This window comes from Vulpes vulpes, chromosome 12 (genome assembly GCF_048418805.1).
Source record: "Vulpes vulpes isolate BD-2025 chromosome 12, VulVul3, whole genome shotgun sequence".
NCBI lineage: Eukaryota > Metazoa > Chordata > Mammalia > Carnivora > Canidae > Vulpes > Vulpes vulpes.
This window is the reverse complement of record NC_132791.1, coordinates 91,787,495-91,810,890: the sequence shown is the minus strand read 5'-3', so window position 1 is coordinate 91,810,890 and position 23,396 is coordinate 91,787,495. Positions and strand designations below refer to the sequence as shown.

At 35.0% G+C, this 23,396-nt stretch overlaps 1 protein-coding gene across 1 annotated transcript in view; it reads right to left on the bottom strand.

Moving 5' to 3' along the window:
• Positions 1 to 13,714: 13,714 nt before the first annotated feature.
• LOC112920437 (uncharacterized) overlaps positions 13,715 to 23,396 on the bottom strand; it is a gene marked incomplete at its 5' end in the record, with an annotated part of 293,948 nt that continues 284,266 nt past the window's right edge. The window contains 2 exons of the mRNA XM_072731939.1: positions 13,715 to 14,173; positions 19,562 to 19,708. Of these exons, the coding sequence (XP_072588040.1) occupies positions 19,571 to 19,708 (138 nt within the window). The remainder of the gene's footprint in view (positions 14,174 to 19,561; positions 19,709 to 23,396) is intronic.

Sequence of the window (23,396 nt, the reverse complement as noted above, 5' to 3'; positions counted from 1 at the left end):
CCCATTCCTTTATATATTGTTTATGGCTCATTTTATTCTATAGCCTAAAAGATTTATCTGCTCTTTTACAGGAAAAATACAGACCCCTATATTAGACCATATCTTCTTGGGAAGATTACATTCCTGCTGTGCAGCATGTTTGGGACCACATGACTGAATTCTGGTCAATGAGACATGAGTGGAATTGACATAACCACTTTCAGGTCTTGATGTAAGAATCCCTGTGCAACTTCCAACTGTCTTTTCTTCCATGTCAGTCGTATCTGATAAAAAAAGATATGAGACAGGGGACTTTCAGTGAGTGAGAAATATACTTTTGTGTATGTTAGTATTCCCCTGTATTTTTTAAGACTATAGAGAATTGCATTACAAGAATATAAATGATTTCTTTCATCGATCCTTTATCATAGATTGAATATTTACATTACTTCTAATGTCCTATTTATAAATAATTCACAATGGAAAATATTATGTATTTTTTCTATACTCATTCAAGTATTTCTTAAGATAATGAAATATCTTATATTTTGATATGATATTTTGATATGATGATTTTGATCATAATAATATATTATGAGAACCTCATAATGAACTGGCTTGGTTTAAGGGCTTTAAATATCAGTTTTTTGGTAGTAATTTATTTGGACTTTTTAATGATTTATTTTGTTTTTCAAGCTTTTATTTATTCATGAGAGATGCAGAGACATAGGCAGAGAGAGAATCTGGCTCCATGCAGACAGCCTGAGGCGGGACTTGATCCCCAGACTCCAGGATCACGCCCTGAGCCAAAGGCAGACAGACACTCAACCGCTGAGCCACCCAGGCATCCCGAGCTTTTTAATGTTTTCTGTAACAAATTATGAGCCAGTTATCCCAATGGAATATCCAAAAATGTTTCATGTTTTGAGAATATTGCATCATTATTTTTATTTTATTTAGCTTTATTGAGGTATAATTGACAAATGAAATCATGTGTATTTAAAGTATACAAGTTTGCACTACGTATATTTTTATGAAATGACTACTACAATCAGATTAATTAACACACCCATCACTTCATATGGTTACCTTTGTGTGTGTGTGTGTGTGTGTGTGTGTGGTGAGAACACTTGAGGTCTGTCCTCTTAGCCAATTTCAACTATAGAATACACATTATTAGCCATAGCTATCATGTTATGCATTAGATGCCCAGAACTTAATCATCTTACCACTGAAGCCTATATGCTTTGGCCAGAGTCTTCCCATCTTTCCCTCACCTCCAACCCCTGGTAACCAACCTTTTATAGTCTGTTTCCATGAATTTGACTTTTTAAATTTTTGTTTATTCCTTTTAGACTTCCCATGTAACACACACACACGCACACACACACACACACAAGAGATTTCCCATGTAAGTGAGATCATACAGTATTTGTCTTCTGTCTGGTTAATTTCACTTAGCATCATGTCCTCTAGGTTCATCTGTATTGTCACCAATGACAAAATTTCCTTCTTTCTATGACTAAACAATATTCCAGTGTGTGTGTACCACATTTTCTTTATCCATTCATCTGTTGACAGAAACTTAGGTTGCTCTCATATCTTATCTACTGAATAATGCTGCAATGAACATGGGAGTGCAGATATTTATCTGAGATACTGATTTCATTTCCTTTGGACATATACCAAAAAAGAGGAGATTTGGGGATCAAATGGTAATTCTATTTTTAATTTCTTGAGGAATCGTAATACTAATTTCCATAGGGACTCTGCACTTGGATTTACATCCTCATTGACAGTGTACAAGGATTCCCTTTCTCCACATCCTTGCCAACACTTATCTGTTGTCTTTTTTATTAAAGCCACTTTATCCTAACAGGTAGAATACCTCATTGTGTCATTGACTTGCATTTTCCCGATGATTAGTGATTTTGAACACTGTTAATCATTTGTATATCTTTTTTGGGAAAGTATCTATTCAGGTCCTTTGCCCATTTTTTAATTGAGTTGTTTTTTGCCATGGAGTTGTATTAGCTCCTTATATATGTTGGATGTTAACCCTTATCAGGTATATGGTTGGTATGTATAGGTTTCCTTTTCCTTTTGTTGATGGTTTCCTTTGTCATGCAGGAGCTTTTAGAATTGATGTAGTCTTAATAGTTGATTTTTCGTTTGTTTGTTTGTTTATGCTTTTGATTTCGTATCCAAGAGATCATAAGCAAGATCAGTATTGGAGAACTTCCTTCCTATGTTTTTTCTGGTACTTATATGGTATCAGTTCTTATGTTTATGGTTTTGATTAACTTTGAGTTAATTTTTGTGAGTGGTATAAGATAGGAGTCCATTTTTGTTTCCTTGATGTGTTTATCCAGTTTCCCAACTCGATTTGTTGAGATGTCCTTCGCCTTTAGGTATTCTTGGCTCCTTCACCAAATATTAGGTGACTATTTACAGTAGGGATTTAATTCTAGGCTTTCTATCTGTTCTATTAGTCTACCTATTTTATGCCATTACCATACTGTCTTAATTTCTATACTTTCTGACACAGTTTGAGAGTAGGAAGTGTGATACACCTCTGGCTTTGTTTTTCTTTTTTAAGATCACTCTGGTACAGTTCCATACAAATTTTAGGATTGTTTTTCCTATTTCTGTCAGAAATACAAAAAGAAATTCAATAGGGATTGCATTGATTCTATAGATCCCTTTGGGTAGATCTATATATATATATATATATATATCATCATCATGTCACCCACAAACAGAAAATTTTAATTCTTCCTTTCTTATTTGGATGACTTTTCTTTCTTTTTCTGGCCTAACTGATCTGGCTAGCACTTCCAGTACTATGTTTAGTAAAAGTAGCAAGATTGGGCATCCTTTGGGTAGATCTATATATATATAGAAATACAAAAAGAAATTCAATAGGGATTGCATTGATTCTATAGATCCCTTTGGGTAGATCTATATATATATATATATATATCATCATCATGTCACCCACAAACAGAAAATTTTAATTCTTCCTTTCTTATTTGGATGACTTTTCTTTCTTTTTCTGGCCTAACTGATCTGGCTAGCACTTCCAGTACTATGTTTAGTAAAAGTAGCAAGATTGGGCATCCTTGTCTTATTCCTGATCTTAGAGGAACAGATTTTGGCTTTTTACCATTGAGTATGTCAGCTGTGGGCTTGTCACATATGACCTTTATTTTGTGAGGTACATTCCTCTATATTTTTTGAGAGTTTTAACCAGGAAGGGATGTTGAATTTTGTTGACATTTTTCTGCATCTATTGAAATGATCTTATAATTTTTGTTTATTTTATTAATATAGTGTATCACTTATATTGTTTTTGCATACATTAAACCATCTTGCATCCCAGGATAGATCACACTTGATCATGGTGTATGATCTTTTAATGGATCATACACCATGGATTCAGTTTTTCATTGAAGATTTTTGCATCTATGTTTATCAGGATAGTGGTCTATAATTCTCTTTCCTTCTTTTGTTCAAGTCTAATGCTTCCCTTGTAAATGAGTTTGGAAGTCTTTCCTCCTCTCCAATTTTTTGGGAGAATTTGAGAAAGACTGGTATTAATCTTTCTGTAAATGTTTTGTAGAACTCAGTAAACCATTAGGAGCTGAACTTTTCTTTCTTGGGAGGTGTCTGATTACTGATTTAATATCCTTATGTATTATTGGTCTGTTCAGATTTTCTCTTTCTTGATTGAATCTTAGTCGATTCTATGTTTCAAGGAATTAGCCATTTCTCCTAGGTTGTCTAAATTTTGGTGCATAAGCATTCATGATGGTCTCATGATTCTTTATATTTCTGTGGTATTAGTTACTATATCCCTTCTTTTATTTCTGATTTTATGTATTTGTCTTCTCTTTCTTAGTTTAGCTAAATTTCTGTGAATTTTATCTTAAAAAAACTTTTAGCTTCATTGGTCTTTCTATAAATTTCCTAACCTCTATTTCATCAATATCTTATGTGATCTTTGTTATTTCCTTCCTTTTAAATTTGGGTTCAGTTTGTTGTTTTATTTCTTGCTTCTTGGGGTTTTAAATTGGGATTTTTACTTGTGATCTTTCTTTTTTCTTAATATAGATATTTATTGCTATAAAATTCCCACTTAGAACTGATTTGCTGCATCCCATAAATTTTTATATGTTGTGTTTCCATTTTCATTTATTTCAAGATTTTTTTAAGTTTCCTTTTTGATTTCTTTTTAGGTCCGTTGGTTTTTCAAAAGTGGGTTGTTTGGTTTCCACATATCTGTGAATTTCCCAATTTTCTTCCTTTTATTGATTTTTAGTTTCATACCATTATATTTGGAAAAGATCCTCAGTGTAATTTCAGTTTTCTATAAGTTTGCTAAAACTTGTTTTGTGACTAACATGTGATCTGTTCTAAAAAATGTTCCATGTGTGCTTAAGAAAAATGTGTATTCTCCTACTGTTGGATGGAATGTTCTGTACATGTTTGTTCAATCCATTTGGTCCAAAGTATAGTTCAAGTTAAATGTTTCTTTAGTGATTTTCTGTCTGGACAATATACCCATTGTTGAAAGTGGAATGTTGAAGTTCTTTACTATTATTGTATTGTTATCTGTTTCTTCCTTCAGACCTGTTAGTAGTTGTATAATATATTTAAGTGCTCTGATTTGGGAGATATATATATATATATATATATATATATATATATATATATATATACACACACACACACACACATATATATACACACACACACACACATATATATATATATATATATGCCATTGTTATATCCTCTTCATAAATTGACTCTTCTATCATTATATAATGGTCTTCTTTGTCTTTTGTTACTTTTTTTTTGAAAGATTTTATTTATTTATTCTTGAGAGACACAGAGAAAGAGGCAGAGACATAAGCAGAGGGAGAAGCAGGCTCCCTGCTGGGATCCCAATGAGGCACTCTATCCCTGGGATCACGACTTGAGCCAAAGGATGTCCCTTGTATCAGTTTTTTTTTTCCTTTTTTACTTAAAATCTATTTTATCTGACATAAGATATCTATTTTATCTGACATATATCCCTTCTCTCTTTTAATTTTTATTTGAATGGAATCTCTTCTTTTATTTGAATGGAATCTCTTTTTCCAACCCTTCACTTTGAACCTGTGTGCGTGTCCTTAAAGCTGAAGTGTCTTGTAGGTTATTACTTCTTAATACATTCACCAACACTGTGCCTTTTGACTGGAGAATTTATTCTATTTACTATTAAGCTAATTATTGATAGTTAAGGACTTATGAATGCCACCTTATTATTGTTTTATTTTGTTAGCTGTATGGTAGTTCCCTGTTCCTTTCTTCATCTTTTATTGTCTTGTGTTGTGGGCTGACGATTTTCTGTAGTGGTATGTTTTGATCATATCATCTCATTGTCCTCTAGCTTGCAAGGTTTCTTCTGCTGAGAAATCTGCTGATAATGTTATAAGGGTTCCCTAATATGTAAGGACTTTTTTCTCTAGCTGCTTTTAAAGTTCCTCTCTCTCTTTTAAATTTTAGGTAGTTTTCATAGAATGCGTCTTGAAGAAGACATCTTTGGGTTGAATCTTTTTGGGGATCTATGAGCTTCATGAACTTGGATATCTGAATCTTTTCCAGATTTGGGAAGTTCTTAGTCATTCATTTTTTAAGTAAGTTTTCTGCCTCTTTCTGTCTTTTTTCCTTCTGGAACTACAATATGCACAGATATTTTCACTTAATGGTATCTCATATTTTCAAATTATTTTTCCTTTGTTCTCACCTGACTGCATAATTTCACATGGCCTGTCTTCTTTATCACAGATTCTTCTATTTTATCAAGCCTGCTGTTGATGCTCTTTATTGCATTCATTGTATTCTTCAGCAGCAAATTTTCTGTTTGGTTCTTTTTATGATTTCTATCTCTCTGTGAGTCATTTTGCTCACATATCTTTGTGAATATGTGTTCTTTGTGTACTTGTTAGTGGGCTTCCTTAGAAGAACTATTTTGAGTTTTTTTCAGTCAAATCACAGGTTTTTATTTCTTGGGGGCCATTTGCTGGAAAATGGTTGTATTCCCTTGGTGGTATTATGTTTCCCCGATTTTTTCATGTTTCTTGAAGTCTTGCATTGCTGTCTTTGGATTTAAAGTAGTCATCTTCCCCAGTCTTTATTTCAAGAGAGAAATACCTTCTGTCAGCCCTGCTAGAAGTTCCCAGGCTTTTTTGGACTTTTCTATGATATGCCTGCCTTCATACTTCTTCCTTTTGGGTGGGGTGAATTCTTATGACTGTATGACTGCTTTTGATCCTGCAAAGTCAGACCAAGTTCTAACAGCCTCCTCTAGGGTTACTTTCCCAGGTTATTACTGAATGCTCAACTTTGTGCATTTTTTTTCAATCCTGTGAAACTAGGTCAGCTTTTCACGTATACTCACTAGCTGTCTGCAAATATTTGCAATCTTTGCCCTTGGGAGACACACAGACAACTGACTATGAGGTGTGGGTTGTGTGAGTGAGACATGTGGAGCATTGAAGGTGCCTATGGTATAGTTGGGGAGATCCACAGATGAGGGGTCCTGAGTGATTCATGGACAAGATTCCTGATGGAGATTGAAAAGTAATTAGTAGGATCTGTGTTCCCTTAATTATCTCTAAGCCCTTGCTGCTTTTCTTCCCACCCTTCTCTGCCCCTCAGTTTTGCAGTATACCTCAATATTGTGTCTGGGACAAGAAGAAAGTGGGCCTCTTTGGCTGCATCTGTATGCATAGCTACAGAAGTTAGGTTCTCACTTGCACACTTTCACTTTCCCATGGACAAAATCACTCACCAACAGTACTGAGGTGTGCTGCTTTGGAGGATGGTTGATATAGGTAAAATAAAACTGTTCCTTTTACCCTCTTCAATGGGCCCATTCTTAGAAATTTTATTTTTAAACAAATAGTGTGCTAGAACCTCTCCATTGGACTTTGGGACTTCCACAAACATATTCTTATCTGAGGGTGATTATCAAAATTGGTGTTCTTTAGGACAAAGATGGTAAAAAGCTGTTTCTACCTTTTTGCTAATGTCACTATTCTAAATCATCCCAACACAATTTACTGGATTATTCTTCTCTTCCTGAAAAATTTGAATAAATTCTGTCAATTAGGTCATTTCTTATTTTTCTTTCCCTTACTAACGTTATGCATTATACTAACAAACTTTTTAATAGGGAATCATTGTTCAATGAGTAAGTAAAACATATTAGGAACAGATTTTTTTTTCTTAACTTAGTAGATCACAAAACTTGCTAACATTTTCCTCAGGTCTGTGATTCTTGTGTGTCTCTGTGTGTGTGTGTGTGTGTGTGTGTGTGTGTGTGTGTATGGGGACAGATATACAACATCATTGTTGGGTAGCAACACATGTAAATAGATAATATAGACTTTAAATGATTAGAAACTCACATTTTTCAGTTATTTAGAATAACTTAATTTAAAGAGGATATGGAATTTATCAACTTCTTCATGATTTTGTTTCAATTACTCTCTCCTCAAAAAGTCAATCAGAAATCCATCCAATCTAAATGATTTTCTGAAGGATGTTTTCCAAAATACTCAAAAAAATGATGTCCATGTCTATTACTCTAGGAATTCAGTTCCTCTAAAATAAACTTGATACTTAAAAAAAATATTTGTCCCAATGAAATGTTTTTATTTATCACCACAGAAATATGTGTATCAAACTCTGATTTTTAAACTCTTCTTTATCTGTGGTTATATCACACTTCTCTGATACCTGATGTTGTATGTTTGCAATTTTTCCTCCTTTCTCCATCTTAACAGAAGAGGAAATTATGAGCTTTATCACAAAAAAAAAAAATTAAATTACATCCGATTTTCTGAATGACTTTCAGCTTTGCAAGGTTTCTTTCATATATTTTTTCTAGTTTATTTTTATTGGTTTAATAATAAAAGTATTTCTACGTAGATACAACTCTGGTCACATTTTATGACTTTTCTTATACAGTGTTCTAATTGCTTAATAAATATTAAGTTTTTAATAATTTATGATTGCAAATTTTATTTCCTATTGGCCCACAAGTACTTTAGTGGGAGGCATAAGAACTCTTAAAAGGTCCTCAACATTTATTCTTTCAATATAAGCTTCTGTAATTTTATAATTGTTTCTGTTCAATCTTACCTGAATATGTATTGTACAACTTCTGTTGTGTGTGATTTAGTGATTTTTTTCTTTTTTGTTGGGAAATCCTAATATATGTTAAATTCTTATAAATATGATTTTATATTGACAATATAAGACATTAACATCCTTCTATGCAAAGTATACTTATTTATTGTATTATTTATGTTATCTGTATTAGTGAATATCTGGAAATGTATTATAGTTACATTCAACATTTTTTTTAAATATAGATTTCCAGGAACCACTCAGGCTCTCCTAATTCAAAATATCTAAGAATTGGTTCTAGGGTTGTTTATTAAAACTTGCCTCGGGAATCCCTGGGTGGCTCAGTGGTTTAGCACCTGCCTTTGGCCCAGGGCATGATCCTGGGGTCCCGGGATCAAATCCTGCATCAGGCTCTGTGTGTGTGTGTGTGTGTCTCTCATGAATAAATGAATAAAATCTTTAAAAATAAAAAAAAATAAAAAATAAAACTTGCCTCATGAAGTTGAAGATTTTGTTGTTGTTGTTGATGATTTTGTATATATATATATATATATTTTTTTTTTTCCCCCAGCAGTTAACATAAGATTTTCTTCTAGGCAAGATTTTTGGTGAGCATATGCTTTTAAAAGCCTGTTCCATGGGTGATCCTCCAGTGGCTATGTGTGTAAAAGCCTAAAGGTGTAATAAATAAGAAGAGTTTAACTGATCTGCATAATAAACTATATAAGATTTAGGGACTGTGAGAGTGTGAAAAAAAGTGTTCACCAGATTTAGAGGGCTCTCTAGTGGGTGATTGTGAGATGCAGTTTTTAAAGAAGGGTCAGTGCTTCCAGTGAGAAAATACCATTTGAGCAAAGACAAGAAAAAAATCAAAGAGTTAGCCATGTGGACCTCTGGGGGAATTTAGCAGTGTGGATATCAGATTTAACAGAAAACACAAAATTATCTTCCAGGCTGAAAAAACATGTATTTTGGGAAATAAGAAAAACTCAGGATGCTCGGACATAGTGAATAAAGGCAAGTGTACATGTGAGATAAGAAGAGGTAATGACTTAGCTCACTGAGGATGAGTTGAGGTCATCATGAGAACTTTGCTTTTTATGTTAAGCTAATGGAGAGTTTGAGCAAAGGAGTCATATAATCTCACTTATTTTAAAAGGATCATGTTAGCTAATGTGTTGGGAATGAATCAAAAGTGGAATGAGAGTAAAAATGGAGAAATCAGTAAAGAGACTACTGATAAATCCATTAGAGCAATAATAGTGGCTCAAATTGGAACCGTGGCAGAGAATTATGAGATAAGTAGTCAGATTCCGGGTTTATTTTCAAAGCATGTCCAATTGAGTTTCTGAATGGTTGATATGGAGTCAAAAGGATCTTTTGGAGGCAGTAGAGATCTTTATAGCTGAGCCAGGCCTTCATGACTACACTCCCACCTCTCTGTGACCATATAACTTCCTTTGATCATGGGAGTGGAGGTGACATATTTCATGTCTTCCTGAGAGCTTAAGAACCTGTCATGCTGTCTCATATTCCTTTTTCCCTCTGTTTGGACAATCAGCAGTGTTCTGGAGAGGGTACTTGATCAACACAAGCACAGAGTGAGAATGATGACATTATTGTATAGATTCCTCAGGGGACCTGGGATGAATGTACAACCAGCACCATAAGTTACCCTTCCTTTTTAAACCATCAACTGCTAACCAGCAATCATTTGGAAAGTATATAACACATTTAATGAGTATCCTGGGATATGAAAAAATGAGAAAAAATAGAATATTAGTAGCATCTATTGGATATTACTGGCTACATTTGACAATGTTCTACAAAAAGAGATGAGCTTAAAAAGAATTAGCAAGGAGAAATAAAAAGTGATGAAGAGAGAAAATGTGAAGACTTATAAGGTTGGAATAGGTAACTGTTCTTCACCACCTACTAGCAGGAAGTAAACTTGGGAATGTCTTTGAGCAGAGAAAGCCTTTTGGCAAGGATCAAATCAACGGATGTCCCTCACTCCCATTGTTACTACCTCTGGGTAGATTATGGTGATGCTCAGTTAATGTAGCAGAAAATGGCTTAGGAAAAAGATGTCACTTTCCTACCAATGCTTAATGAGCTCAGGGCACCTGCAATTAAGTCATGTCTCAAAAAGAACTGTAAGTATGGTTATTGGCACATGAAATGGGCTGGAATCAAATGAATACAAGGCTGCCTAAGTTTCTGAGACAGTTGTACTGCCAAAAAGAGCTGCTAACCTAAACCAAAAAAGACTCTAATCATTTAAGACCTAAAATAACCCTGAGGCCCCAAGGATCAAGAAACAGCTTGACAAAACTGCTTAGTCTCCAAGGAGGACATATTCTCTAAAGCTCACTTCAGATACAACTAAACAGGATAATGACACAGAAAGGAACTTCCAGAAAGTGAAGCCAAGAGTCATAAAGAACAATGAACAGGGGGAACTTATTCCATGAAGCAGAAATAAAGTCTGATCAATAATTATTCCCTGCAACCAAAGGAATAGACCTTTTCAACTGCCTGAGGAGTTTTAGAAAGATTCTAGACCAGCAGTTGCCATCTCTCTTTTTGAATGGAAGTATCTACTATGCTTCTATTTCTGTTCTTCCATCATATATTGGGTACATGGGGTAGTTAGTAACTTTAGTGTGAATAGGTTTTTCCATCAAGTAGAGCTACATTCATAACTAATATAGAGATTGCCTGGCATCACCTCTTTCTATTATATGTGCCACTGTACGTTAGCCAGAGACCTTGAACTATGGGTGACATGACTTTGAGACAGGGGTAAGAGTATTTTTCATCTTGAATGATGAGTGAACCAAACATCTGGTTTACTGGTTTAGTGGACCCAAATGGCCAACTGTTGTAGTCATTAGAGGTGTTCACAATCCTTTCTCTTCTGGTATGGCAGGAATGTACTTCTCCACCAAATTGTCATTGGGAGAAATTTGGCGATCTGCTTTGGCTAGCGATATAGAAATATACCTGACACGTAAAACATCCAGGTAGAGATGTGCAAGTCAATATAATATCTTGCCCCTCTGCCTTAATAACTGGGAAGTCCTCCATATAATGGCTTCTTTGTTAGCCTGGGTCCAGAAGGAGGATGACAGTGATGCAGAACAAATCCTTCTGGTCCCAACCCTGGCAGCCCCCAGTGGAAATGTAGCATAACAGGGAAATTTTGCTGTTATAAGCCACAGTGATTTGAGTAGAGCTTGTTACTGCATTATAATGTCCCGAATAATATGAGTCAAGGATAACTTTAAACTTCCAGCTTGAGAAACTGGAATATTGATCTTGCCATAAACAGAGATGCAAAAAGATGTAAAAATCAAGTTTAGAGGGGAAAAATCATAGGTTGGGGTCATACCATGGTAGATGTTCCTTCAAGCAGAGATGTATAGTAGGCATTTGGATATGTATGTCTAATGTTTGTAAGATTTAGGCCAGAGCTTTGAATTTGGGGGTGATCTCCTTTGGTAACTGAGATCAATAATGAAAAGTGAGAGCAAAGAGAACAGAAAATAAGGACTGAGTCCTGGAGTACTCCACCATTAAGAAGTAAGAGAGAGGGTGCCTGGGTGACTCAGTCCATTAAGCATCTGCCTTCAGATCAGATCATGATCTCAGGGTCCTGGGATTGGGCACTGCATCGGGCTCTCTGGTCAGCAGGGAGCCTGCTTCTCCCTCTCCCTCTGTCTGATGCTCTGCCTATTTGTGCTCTCTCTCTCTCTCTCTCTCTCTGTCAAATAAATAAAATCTTAAAAAATAAGAGAAAAGAGGAGGCTACGGTAAAACTGTCACTAGAGATTTAGGAAGAAAACTCATACTGTCCTGGCAGCCAAATAAAGAAAGTGTACAAAAAAAAAAAAAAAAAAAGAAAGAAAGAAAGAAAGTGTACAAAGAATGGAGAGAGTGGTTAACTATGGAAAACATTTCTACGAAAACAGGAAAGATGAGGCTTGAGAATGGGGCATTGCATTTAAAAATATGGGGGTGGGGTTACTGTTGGCCTTGGTGAGAGCAGTTTCCATGGAGTACAGTTGGAAAATCATGAATGGAGTGAGCGTTAGCAAGCATTGGAGGAATTAGTGATAGCAAGAAGAAAAATTTCTTCCAAGGAGTCTTGTACTAAAGGGTAGCAAAGATGTGAGGTGAATAGATGACAAGAAGAATGGAGTCTGGAGTAATTATTTTCCAATATGGAGAAACAATAGTAGATTTGTATTATTAAATAGAGTTAAGATGATAATTTAGAAAAGAGGAAGAAGCTGTTGGGAGTGGTGTCCTTGAAGGAGCACATGATCTAGGGTATAAGTAAGGGGATAAACTTTAGAAGAATATGGTGACTTCATCTTTGATAAAGGCTGACAGGAAGCACTGGTGGCAGGTGCTGGTAGGTCAGTAGATAGGGTGGCAAGAATATGTGCTGGTGGTTCTCTTCTGACTGCTTCAATTTTCCCAGCGAAGTAGAAAACCAATTTATCAGTGTAAAATGAGGCTAGGGATGAATATGTTGCAGGTTTTGATCCTATTTCATAGATGCTTATCTTCTAAAATGTTTTCAGAATGCAACTTTTGTGCATCTCTCTTGCGCAGATAATGCTCATAGAGATAACTTTTAGTTTTTTGGGTGGTATCACATATTTTTATATTTTTAAATTATTTCTTCAGTGATTTTAGTGGTTAAAATTATGTTCATTGTTTCAGCATTAATTGTAAGAGCAACTTGAGCTCATAGGAAAAAATAGAATAATATTAGAAAAAATTATAAAATTTATTGTCACCCACAGATAGCCACTATCAACATAGATTTGTGTGCTTTCAGATTCTTCCTATGCAATATGTTTTCTATAACTGGATCATAGTTCTGTTTATGCTCCCCATTATATTTTGAACATTTCCTCATGTTATTATTTATTATTTGAAAATATACTTTAATGGATAGGTCATACTACATTATGCCTTGTATGTGTATATTCTGTTCTATGACCTTCCTAATTTATTATTACGAAAAACTTCAAACATACTCAAAACTAGAAGAAAATAGTATCCACTAAACTTTCATATATCCATTACCCCAATCCAATATTCTTATGTTGTGCTCTCTTATCTTCATTCTCATTCTTCCCCTGCTGCCTGTAAGTCTTTTATAGTGCTGTGTGGTTTAGTTACAGGATGCCCCTGCTTCATCTCCAAACTATGTTAATCAATGGAGTCTGATACTATTATGAGAATAGGCAATAAATCAGTGGAACAACAACATTTTCCAGGTTAAAAATATATAACTTATATGTGCTTATTATATAATAAAAGTGTCATTCCTAAACATAAGGAAAATGATAAACTAATACATCATGTTAAAAAAGAAATAAATGTAGAGATTAAATGACATAGAAATAAAGAACTTCTATATGCCAAAATATATATTAAAGCAAACTGAATAACTTACAACCTTACTATATTTTGGTGACATAACCTACACGCAAAGTTTTACTGCACTTAATACATAAAGAGCTACTATAAATCAACAAGAATAAATGGGTTCCAATGGTAAAACTATACGTTTTCATTAATCATGTAAAATAAATGGCATTTCTAATAAACTATTTTTTACCCTTATAGGTAAGAAAATATTTTTACTATTATTGTTTATTACTAGCAATAGTCTGGAGAAAGAGGTTATCTCAACTATCATTTATAATTGAAATGGAAATTGGTACAATATTTCTGAAATCAGATTAGGATATATTAAAGTTTTAAATGTGGTACCCTTGACTTAATAATTTTACTTTTAGAAATTTATTTTTATTATTTTTTATCATTCTTCTTTTTCTTTCAATCCTTCCAGTATCTCTTATCTCGACCTCCTTCTTCTTTTTGTTTCTTTCTCTTTGTCCTCTTCTTCTTTCTCTCATTAATTTGCTCAGCCAGCATCTTAGGTAATATATTTCTTTCACCATCCTTATTATTTCTCATAACAGTCCTGTGAAGTGAACACGACAAAGCTCCACATGAGAGACTGGTTAGAACTTTGGTGCCTTCATGAAGAGAACTGTTAAGAAAATCATGTTGGGGTGCCTGGCTAGCTCAGCTGGAAAAAGATGCAACTCTTGTTCTCAGGGTTGTCAGTTCGAGCCCTATCTTGGGTGTAGAGATTACTTTAAATAAATAAATAAAAACTAAAAAACAAACATAAACCAAAAAACCATCCTACATACTCACATTGAACATAGAACTAGTTGAACTGAAATAGAATATCCAAGGCCATTCAAGGAGAGGCTGAACTGAAAGTATACAGTTAGATTCAGAAAAAAAGAAAAAAGAAAGAAAAAAAGATCTTTGGTGCATTAGTTTATAAGCTATCTCTTGGAGTCTTAGTTGATGCCCATTCAAGCTCTGTTCCTGACCAAGCAGCTCTCACATCCCATGTGGTCAGCTTAGGACATCATCAAGTCCTAATCTGATGCTTATTGTGAAGTAGTCTTTCTCCAGGTCTCAAGTGGACAGGGTGCATCAGATATGCAGATATTGTCTCTAATCATGCAACCTGAAAACTATGTATATGAATTATGTCACTGGATTAGCAGATACTCTTTGACTCGTCTCAGAAGGTTGAGCCACTCATTCAGTGCTGCATGGAGAGTAAGTTATTCAGGAGGATTTCGACTTAGATATAACTCAGAGCCCTCGCTCTTAACCACTATGCTGTATCATTCATCAACCCATTTATTGTATAATTACTGAATTCATATTATGACATAAATGTTGGAAAGGTTATCCTTAAAGAATTTATACCATTTTGGGAATGAACTTCTGCTCCTTTCAGGGTTTCAACATATTAAAAAAGTAAGAGAAGGTCCTTTAAATTCCAATCGATCCCGGTGCTGCAAATGTCCTCATTGTCTAAGATCAAGCAGACCCTCTATGCCACAAGGCCTATGTCTCACTATATAATACAAATATTTGACCTTATTTAAAACATTGGAGGCACTGGTGGAATAGGTAATAAGTTCATTTGTCAGGATGGGGCAGGAGAGTTGAACTTTTCCTGGATCCCTGGAGGGAGTACGCAGGATTATCCTTCACCTTTGAGTATATCTGCTCCCTTCCCTCTTCCACTCTTTATCAATCACAAAAATAAAAAACTATGAAAATTCACTATTTATTTAAAGACAATTTTTTGGATTTTAAAAAATAGCAAGGCTTACTTTATCTCAGTTAATAGCCAGTTAGGACTCCCATTTGTCAAGGCTCTGACCTACTATATTTAGCAGGTTTCCACAAAGATTTCAGACCAGTAAGAGCAATTTTCAACGTCTTGGAAGGTATTCTTAGTAGTAAGCATTCTCATTTAAAGTGGTGATTTTCCCATTCCTCGAGGTGATTAAGACTAAGCTAGATGGCCGACTGGAAGTGATATCACAGAGGTGGCTGGGCTAAATGACATTGTGTGTGTGTGTGTCTGTGTGTGTGTGTAAATTCTTACTGACTAAAATATAGAGAAAAGACCATTTTGGAGACATCTTGAATAAGCACTTATAAAATGGAAATGCCATAATGCCATCAAGGCTTTTTTTCTTCTGCTTATCCAAGCATTATCAGTTGATTTATTTAATAAAACTGAAGACCGAGAAAGACTGGAAATACAACTTCCAATAGAATACTCTCATGCTGTGATTGTTGAAGTGATAAGTAATTTGCTTTTAATGCTAGCACATACCACTTAGCACCATATTTAACTGAAGGATGAAAATCACTCATTTTTTATCCACTTGCTCAACTGACACTTAGTGTAATCTATCTATTGTCACTGAGCTTAATACAAGGAACATTTACTAGATTTCACTTTCAAATTTACAGCAGGCACTTAAATTGTTAATTCCTTCTTATTTATATTTTTATTCCTTAAAAGAATTTAGTTTCAAATGGAAAATATATTTAGGTAATAAGTACACAGTGTATAAGAGCAAAAACAATCTACCAAAAGGATTTTTTTAACTTACAGTTTTCAATTATAGCCATATGTTGTATTGTGTATTATTTCTATATGTAAAAATATCAATATGAATGACACATATCAATTTGTAGCTAACTGTAATACTAGAAATAAAATTACCAATGAAAATATTAAACAAACATGCATGAGTTTATAGATAAAGCAAAACTTGTTTTACTAACAGATTCTTGAAAAATAATTATGAGCATTATAAATTATCTTCAATATGCTTATGAAAACTGATGATTGGACTCACAGATATATATATATACAGTGCTCCAGAAATCTATCTTGAATTTTAACATACATTTTGCACTGCATATAAATATGTGTACACTGTTAAGGTGTTTTTATAGCAGGGTCCCACATGTGAGAACTCCATTCTTATAGAACATCTATTTGCTGGGATCCCTGGGTGGCGCAGTGGTTTGGCGCCTGCCTTTGGCCCAGGGCGCGATCCTGGAGACCCGGGATCGAATCCCGCGTCGGGCTCCCGGTGCATGGAGCCTGCTTCTCCCTCTGCCTGTGTCTCTGCCTCTCTCTCTCTCTCTCTGTGACTATCATAAATAAATAAAAATTAAAAAAAAAAAAAGCAAAAAAAAAAAAAAAAAAAAAGAACATCTATTTGCAATGACCACTCTGTCTCTCTCCTTATCCATGGAATTCTTATTGGCAGTTCATAAGGAGGCACAGAGGATGAGAGGTATTGAGTATAAGAAAAAAAGTCCGTTTTTTCTTTTTTAAATTTTTATATTAAGAACCTAACCATACATGTATACCCAAAAAATAAATTAATCTAAATTAAATAGGTTATTTCAATGCCAATGCAAATGCAGTATTTACTACAAAGGTAAAATAGTGTCAAATTCTTGTTTCAGTGTTGGACTGAATTCTAGTACTGAGCCCATAAATATTCAACAAGAAGAGAGGACTCTTGAAAAAACATGTTAGTCTATCTCTGTGCAACACACACACACACACACACACAAAATAACACACACAGATCATGTTATAAAAGTGTTAGAATGACTCATATATTGAATCCATTACTTAATGTTTAATGCTCAGTAAGATAAATTCAGTGGCAAGGAAAACAAATATAAAGCAACAAGAGCAACAAAGCACTCCAGACTTCCATTTTAAAGTACTGAACAACTCGTGTATTACAAAAATGTAGTAAGAGACTCCATGGATTAGGAAATACACTGTGACCGTGGGTATCCTTTGTGGGGGAGAAATATAATTTCTTAATTATAATAGTCTTTCCATTGGGGCCACTTATTCTTAAAGGAAACACAACAAAGAAAAGTGTTTTGTGGTGGTGGTGTTGTTCTCTGTATTGTTTATTCAATTCATTGTCATACAGTACTTTAAATATAAAGTTAAGTGAGACCTGACTTATCCCTTCATTCTTTCATGCAACAAAAACTGACTGAGCACCAGGTAGTTCAAAGTATGATGTTAAGGACTGGGGAGGGTAAAAGTGAATAAAGGAAGCAGTGATTCCTGCCCTCATAAAACTTAAATTTCAGTTAAGGGAGTATAAATAAAAGTAGCAGATTTAAATAATCAGTAGACATTTTTATTCATTCAGTTAAGAGAATGACAACTCAGTAAAAAAACACCATATCATTTTTCAACATTATTCGAGTTATCGACTTGAATTAAGGATCTAATGAAATATAGCTTAAAAGGTAGAAATCTTATTTGTATTCCTCCTCAGTATATTTTGTACTGACAACTCTTTCATAGAACTTGTCTTATCCCCTTTTTTTCTGACCTTCTTTATAAAGGATAACACCATGAATACCTGGCCTTAACCACCATCCCACCCCTACTCTTTTTCACGTCGTCTTTTCAACAGGAAATATTTACTGAGCCCCTGAATTGTACCCAGCACTCTTCTAAGTTCTGTCAATAGGAAGATACATTCAAGAAATTCTCTGTCCACGGGTACACCATGCTGAAATGGGGAAGGCAGAAATAGGAAATTAGAATACAAAACCATTCAGTGAAAGTGGAGGTCAGTGCCTGGTCATCAAAACCATAATGAATTACACTTGCAAGGATGGAGGTGAGGAAGGAAAACATCAGTGATAGTGACACTCAAGTTTCATCTTGAAAGAAGAGTTGAACTGCCTGAAGTGGGCCTGTGTGTTAATTTAAGTTATTAAAAGGTGTCTGGGTATTTATTCATTTTTATAGAGTTGAGATCTGTTGACAGAGATATTACTGTATGTTGATCTGCCTTCAATAATAGCCATAGAGAATGAAAAATATTGACAGCATATGCATATGCTAATTTTGACCAATAGAGGGAACACCTAGTGTAATCCTTAATGCAGTTGTTTTATGAGAGACTGAAGATACCATCATAGTCAGACAATGATTAAACCCCAGGATGGAAAATCACCAAGATCAGATGTGTTCATATTTCCTAGTTAGAAGAATCAATTTTGACCCTTCTAGGACACTGATTTCTGTTTGAGAGAATATCTCCTCACCCTTCCTGAAAAGTGCAGAGGAAAATAGGAGGGCCTAGCTACCCACTGTATTTATTGTTTGGTAGTGAGGCAAAGGAGTTTTCACGATGCAGGATTTTTTAGGATCCATCTACCTTCTGATAGTTCATTGTCCATTTGTGATCATAAATCCTACTCCAAACCTTCAGATTGAAAGAGAAAAAAAGCAAGGAGGTTAAAAAAAAAAAAAAGACACTATAAGAACTGAAAGAGAAGTATGTTAATTTGATCCCTTTAGAAAGAGTTGAGGTATACGCAGAGACCCCATATCTGAGCCAGCCATTTTAGGGTTGGTTGTTGTTATCTTAAAACACAAAATATATGTTCTGCAAGCCAACTCACTTGAGGGACTTTATTTTTTATGATTTATTTTTTTTTCATTTTTTCTTGAAGTTCCTTCTTTTAAAACATTAAATTTTTCTGCTAAATAAAAAGGAAAAGGGATTTACTAGAGTTGGTTATATCATGTTCTATCCATTTCCCTTATTCCCTAAGAATGAAAGTATCACTTATAAAAGAAAGTCAAAAAAGGTATCCTACCACTCTTCAAATTCTGCAGTAGGACAGTGTTGTTCTAAACTAACAAAGATTGGCAGGATTCTGTGCTTCCATAAAATGTATTTAGGATTATTATAACTTCTAACTGTTGTTTTCAGTACTGGTTATTGAGTTCTGGTAAAGTACATATTATAAGGCAGTAGATGGAGGAGAAAGTTGCACTACTCTCGTGTGATTTGCAGGCCACCTTGGGGCTTTAAGAAAACAAGAACAAAGTAGAACTTGGTGGCTCCTACTTAGTCGATACACTCACATGCAGCCCAGTTATATACTTAATCAGTAGGAAAAAAATTACCTTTTTATTTTAATGGATTCTTTTCATTTCTCTTGATTTAATATCAAAAGAGTCTTCTGGTATACTGTCCAGTTCACTCATCTGCTCCTGAATCGCCATGATCATTTCAGTGGGGATAAACCTTAGGCCACTGATATCACCAAACACCTGAAAAGTGGTGGTAAAATGGCACATATTAATCTCCCATGTTTCAAAGAAATATTTAGGTGGAATGAACAAATGCTGTGATTTTTTCCTTACCCCTGCCTCAAGATTACAGCTTGGAAATCCCCTGAAATGCCATTTTGTAACTGAACTCCACAGTTTAACAGAAGTTTACAATTTAGGTATCATGGTTTGGTTTCACTTCTGACTTGCTATTCGTACTCATCATATAACACACCAAAAAAATAAATTAAAATCTGTATAATATTTACTAGTACAGAACACATTAGCAATTCAAACACATTGGGAAAGTGAATTATCCTAATTCTATGGAAACCAAAAATGTGAAAATCAAATACAAGACTGGATCTTTCTTCTTCTTTTTCTTCTTTTTTCTTCTTCTTCTTCTTCTTCTTCTTCTTCTTCTTCTTCTTCTTCTTCTTCTTCTTCTTTTCTTCTTCTTCCTCTGCCTTTAATAACTTTTGTGTGATGAAATGGATCAAACACAAAACTGTTTTCAAATGGGGGAAAACACAGGACAGCATTCCTTTTAGTAGGAACTCATTGTCCCTAGAGAAACTTTCTGTATATACAAGACTAATTATCACTGAGCACAACTAGCAACCATGCCAACATCCTGTTTCACTTGTCACACACAGTTTGGGTTTATTCCTGGGTTGTTTATAATAATCCTCAATTTCACTGACTTCATATGTCTCTCCCACATCTTGAAGGTATCTAGCATTTCCAGGCATTCTGCTGAATGACTGTTTTCCCTAGAACTTATGACCTCTTTAACTGAAGGCTATCTTGGTTAGAAAGGCAGGGAGCCACAGCTACATCTACATTGCCTAAATGAATGCATTTCTATGGATAGCAAAGAAGACATCTGCTTATTTGACAAACTCCTCTTCTGGTTTCAGAAGCCATTTTTTCTTTCTAGAATTATTCTTCCATCTCCTAATGGGGCATATGCAAAAGACAGTATCAAGAATGCAGCCAAAACAGATGAAAATATGGGAGAGAGAAGAGAGAGATTTGATAACATCCTTTGAACTCCCAAATTCAGCCATTCCATTAGACTATCTACTGTAATTCCCAATTATTTGCGTCAACAAATATCTTTTGTGATTCAGCAGAAATAGATGTTTGACATATACAACTACATGAGTTAAGAAAAATAAGTATCTTTGGACACCTTGATTTTTCCTGTCTTGTGGACTCTCTTTTGCAGACCTTCTTCGAGTCCACTTCCCCCATTGGTATCTAAAATTTTGTGATTCTTTTCCATTATTTGCTTCTTTGTCACTCTTCTTAACCATCTGTTATATTTATTCCTTATTATACCTCTTTCTTTCCACTTTTTCTGCATATGATCTTTAAAAACCTGAATTTCCTGGGTAATGTTCGTGCCACAACAGCACCTATTTAATGCCGCACTTTCTTTCTTTGCAAGACTATCTAAAAATGCAGTAAGAATCACCATTTAAGAGCTTCATCCAGTCCATGTCTCTTGAGATATCTTCCCTTTTAGATCTTCAAATGGTGGATCGTGCCAGTTGTCCTCAGAACTTTTGAAATGCACATTCCTAATGTCAAATTGGAAGTCATTTAGCCTCTACCAGCATTAGGAATAACAGAACCACAAGGTCAAGTTCTCTTAAGTTTCTCATCATTTACAATCTTTTCTTTGTGGCTGAGAATTAGATTCGGAGAAACAACCTCAATCATCACTTTGTCTTCTAAGAAATGAATTTTGGGGACTTATTCAGTAGCATGTCTCCATTCATAAGAATTTCTCAAAGAGTTCAGAGTGTGTGGGTAAGAAGGGACACGCATGTAGGAGAGATTTTGTTGGCTGGAGATTTGAGGAACTCCTCCAGTTATTATTTGGACCAATTACCCAGAATAATCTCTCTCTCCTGCTGCTCACCAGCAGAGCCATTGACCAGTAGCAGGTAGCCTTCTGGCTCACACTGGTCCTTCTCATGTGGTCCTATAATTTTAAGAATCCTCTTTGTACTCATCAAAGCTGTCACCATGAAGTATCCAAATTTACCTCTTTAAAATGATTTGGAGATATATATCCAGGACATTTATTTTATATATATATATATATAAATTAAATTAACAAATATGTTTTGGCCTGAGAGGGTTGGGAAAAGGGGAATAAGAAAATAACTAACCTTAAATCTATTGCTACAGAAATGTGTTTGTTGTCACTTCCGAGTTAACCGTTGTATATAGGACACGTCTCTTTCCAATTACTGCAATGTGACTATAAAAAATAATCTTAGAGGCACCTGAGTGGCTTAGTCAGTTAGGCATCTGCCTTGGGTTTAGGTCATGATCTCAGGGTCTTGGGATCAAGCCCTGCATTGGACTACCTGCTGAGCAGGGAGCCTGCTTGTCCCCTTACACTTCTTCTACCCTTCCCCATGCGCTCTCTCTCTCTCTCTCTCTCTGATAAATAAATAAAATCCTTATTAAAAAATGATCTTAGAATATTTTTAATTTCTATCAATCTATGTAGTCTTTTATCTCAAATGTTTGTGCGAGAACAATAAACTGATAATATAATCCCACTTACTTTATGAGTTTCATCGATTACTGGGAAGAAATGTTGCTAGAAAATAGATTACAAACAAGTATAATCTCATGCAAACTTATATGGGACTTTGCCACGTTTTGAAAATAAACAAAAGAACTACTTAGTCGTGTAGCATTTTTCGGAGGCAGAAAGTGATCCTGAACTGTAATACTCATGTGCTATTGTTGGGCAAACTTTTCATTCACTACAGATGTGGCTACTTATTTGTTCATCTTTTCTGGAGGGCAAATGGGACACATATATCCATATATATTCACTTGTCCACACACATATATAACACATGCATAAATATATAGCAAATATACACATAAATGTCTATCTTTTTAAATTGCCATATTCTTTGGCCTAGTAATTCCACTATCAGAACCTAGCTTTAAAAGATAATACAGAGGGATGCCTGGGTGGTTCAGTGGTTGGGCCTTTGTCTTCTGTTCAGGGCATGATCCTGGAGTTCCTGGATCAAGTCCTACATCAGGCTCCCTGCATGGAGCCTGCTTCTCCCTCTGCCTATGTGTCTGCCTCTCTCTTTGTGTGTCTCTCATAAATGAATAAATAAAGTCTTAAAAAAAAAGATAATTCAAAACATCAATGAAAAAGGCCGAGTAAGGAATTCCATATTCAACACCTTCATAAAAAAACAACAAAACAACATGAGCAAAAACTCTCACAATCAACTTTTTGGGATGAAAACGAGTTCCAGCAAATCATGTGGCTGAGGTTGAAGCCATTAAGGACTTGACTAACCACTCAGGGCCCCACCCCCTAGTGTTAGAAATGTATGAGGTGAATGCGTAGAGTTCAAGCATGGGATATTTGGGTGCCATTGCCAAGCAGCATAACTGGCAGAGGATTTCTGCAGAGGCGGACAAGGGTCTTTCAGGCTCCATGGAGCTGGTGATGCCCATGGCTGTGCAGACAATAGCACATGTGAGTTCCTTCTGTCTTGTGTTTGAAACACGCCTGGCCCTCTGTGGTATCAAAAGGTCCCTGAATTTCTTAGAAATCATATGGATAAAACAGGCCTTAAGAAAGAGATAGTGAATTGTCTGCTAATAAGGGTAGATAGCTCTTCAGGTGTCT